The sequence below is a fragment of the Montipora capricornis genome, chromosome 1 (assembly GCF_036669925.1).
Source record: "Montipora capricornis isolate CH-2021 chromosome 1, ASM3666992v2, whole genome shotgun sequence".
Classification (NCBI taxonomy): domain Eukaryota; kingdom Metazoa; phylum Cnidaria; class Anthozoa; order Scleractinia; family Acroporidae; genus Montipora; species Montipora capricornis.
The window spans coordinates 15,945,306-15,947,805 of NC_090883.1; the positions used below are offsets into that span (position 1 = coordinate 15,945,306).

General features: G+C 37.7%; 1 protein-coding gene across 1 annotated transcript in view; it reads left to right on the forward strand.

Annotated features, from left to right (window-relative positions):
* The window catches only part of LOC138051834 (caldesmon-like), a 3,131-nt gene that overhangs the window by 376 nt on the left and 255 nt on the right, over positions 1-2,500 (forward strand). Inside the window, exons 2-3 of the mRNA XM_068898124.1 lie at positions 156-239; positions 648-2,500. The exon at positions 648-2,500 is cut by the window's right edge and continues 255 nt beyond it. Coding sequence (XP_068754225.1) covers positions 156-239; positions 648-850 — 287 coding nt within the window. The 3' untranslated portion in view covers positions 851-2,500. The remainder of the gene's footprint in view (positions 1-155; positions 240-647) is intronic.

Sequence of the window (2,500 nt, forward strand, 5' to 3'; positions counted from 1 at the left end):
TTTACACAGTTTTTACCCAATTTTCTGAGTGCCTGCTTTACTTGGTGATTCATGATGTGTTGTTATTGAGCACCATATAATTTAAGTGTCTAATATTTGACTTGACAGTTTGTAGTTTGAACCAGTTTGAATAAAACCCATTGCTTTCATTTTAGAGCGCCGTAGTGATGCTGGCACATCAGGTGGTGCCACATGCGATGTGTCTAGTAGCGGGTCAGATGAAGAAAGTCCTTCAAAAGGTAACATTTGTGAAATCTAACAAACTATTATTCCAACTACTCTGGCTGATTGGTTGCCATAAATATATGAAATTGATTTTCTCCTCTACTAGGGGCCACAAAAGGAAAGTGAACAGACGTTTTTTTTTTGTAATGGACAAACTGTTTGTATGATGAAATCCATTTATTTTATATATGTTAACATATTTGATTCAGACTTTACCCCAAGAGCTTGACTGCTCATCTAGGGGGGCTCAATGGATCCATTAAATTTTAATGTGGTTGCTCAGCTTTCTGCCACACTGTGATTACATATTTCCATCTCCTTCCCCACCCCTGTGGGAGAGGGGGGTTTAGGCTTTGGTTGGTCTTCTACAAAAATAAATACAACACTTTTTCTTTTATTTCTCGTGTAAATTATTTCTACAGGAACCAAAAGGAAAGTTGCCAGGTCAAGCAGAAAGTCAGCAATTGAAATGCTGTCAGAAAAGTACGAGGAGAAAGCAAAACTGAAAGAAAAAGAGCTGCAAGTGAGAAAGATGGAGCTGGATCTTCAGAAACAAAAGTATGAAGATGAAGCTGAAGAAAGGAAGCTTTTGTTCTCCATGCTTCGAGAACAACTGAAAAAATAAATCATTTTGTATTCAGTTGCTCTTGAAGCATTGACAACATAAGCTTTTTCTTCTGCTTCATCTTCATTTTGTTTTACTTTATTGACACCCCTTCCACATAATTTTTGTTCACTGGAGGAAAAGAAAATAAAAGATTCATCTTCTCTTGTTTTATTTCACTCCTGTTGCTATTTACATAAATAAAATAATTATAGGTAGAAAGACCAAGTAAACATGGTCATCAGTTGGATAGATAGGTTTCCAGGGATGGCAGGTCTAAATTAAAGTAAGTGGTTGTCTGTGACCCATATAAACAGGTGTGACAATTGATAAGAATACATGCAACCAAATAATATTTACCCACAGGCTGTAAAAGGATCTTTAAGTTCTTTTTAAAGTCTAAATATGCAAAATTTTGGCAGATTCTGCCAAAGCCCCATTCGACACATGTCCGAACTCTGCTCATTTTTGTATTGAATTCCTGCTCATCATCTGTAAGGTGAGCTTGACGGAATGGAGCAATAATGTTCTGTGTATTACCATAGGCAGGATCCCCATAAATAACGTATGGCTCTCCACTGGGTTGAACAAATCGACGCAGTTTAGCTGACAGGCCGCTCACCCCAAGCATGAAGGCATCGTGTCGGCGACCCTCTATAGGACCAAACATATGGGCTATCAGGCCATTTGGGGATTGAACAGACTAAAAAGTAAATAAAACAAATATTTGTAAATGAAACATTAAGTTGTATTACAACATCCTATATATATTTCCTGACTGAAGTTAGTTTCATTTTGCTTGGCTTGAGGAACTTGGTTTGGACCCAGTGAATTTTAGATTTTTCCACAGCAACCTTTATTGAACTAGATTTTATACCCTCCTTTGGTATCTAGCCTCCCTTTCAGATCTTTAAAGAGTACAACCAGAGAAGCTCTTTATTCTATTTATTTCTTTATTTATTACAAAGTCACTCCACTAAATTACAAGTAGATGGTAAATTAAATTATTACTATAAAGAAGTTGTGGAGAAGGAGACAGCCAAAAGCAATAATGCATCGCACCAGGGTTACCCCCACCAATTAAGATGTAAAAAAAGTATATGCAAGTATAAAAATAAGGTGTTCTAATAATCCTTAATAAGGATAATTAGATGGGTTTCTTATAGCAATAGGGAACCCAACTCTCTCCCCTGCATTACTGCTTGGAGTGCCTTCACAGGAGACTGCTTTGTTGTGATATTTTTGTCTAGTCAAGGAAGTTTGCTTTCTTTTGTGTAACACCTTTCATATACCTGGAATTTTAAGCAGTGTGTTCTCTTGTGACCACTGAACATAAGTCGTTGATTACGGACAGGACGGGCTATTGGCCAGGGGGTCCCATCGATAAAACCCCAACACCCAGTAAGAGGAGCTCCTTTTTCATGAACAGCCTCGGCAAAAGCTTCAGGATCAAGCCATACCAAGTCAAGACTATCTAAGAGGTGGTGAAATCTGTCATAGATATCATCCATAATCTGAAATGCATGGAAAGTAGTACAGCAGTCTGAATGTGTTTTGCTTTCTTGTGTGTGTGTTTTTCTTTGCTTTATGTTTTTTTCGGGGGGGGAATGGGTTGTTTGGAACCACATGTGGGATGATCATTTTAATTACTCTAATTGCAAAGAGAGTGGG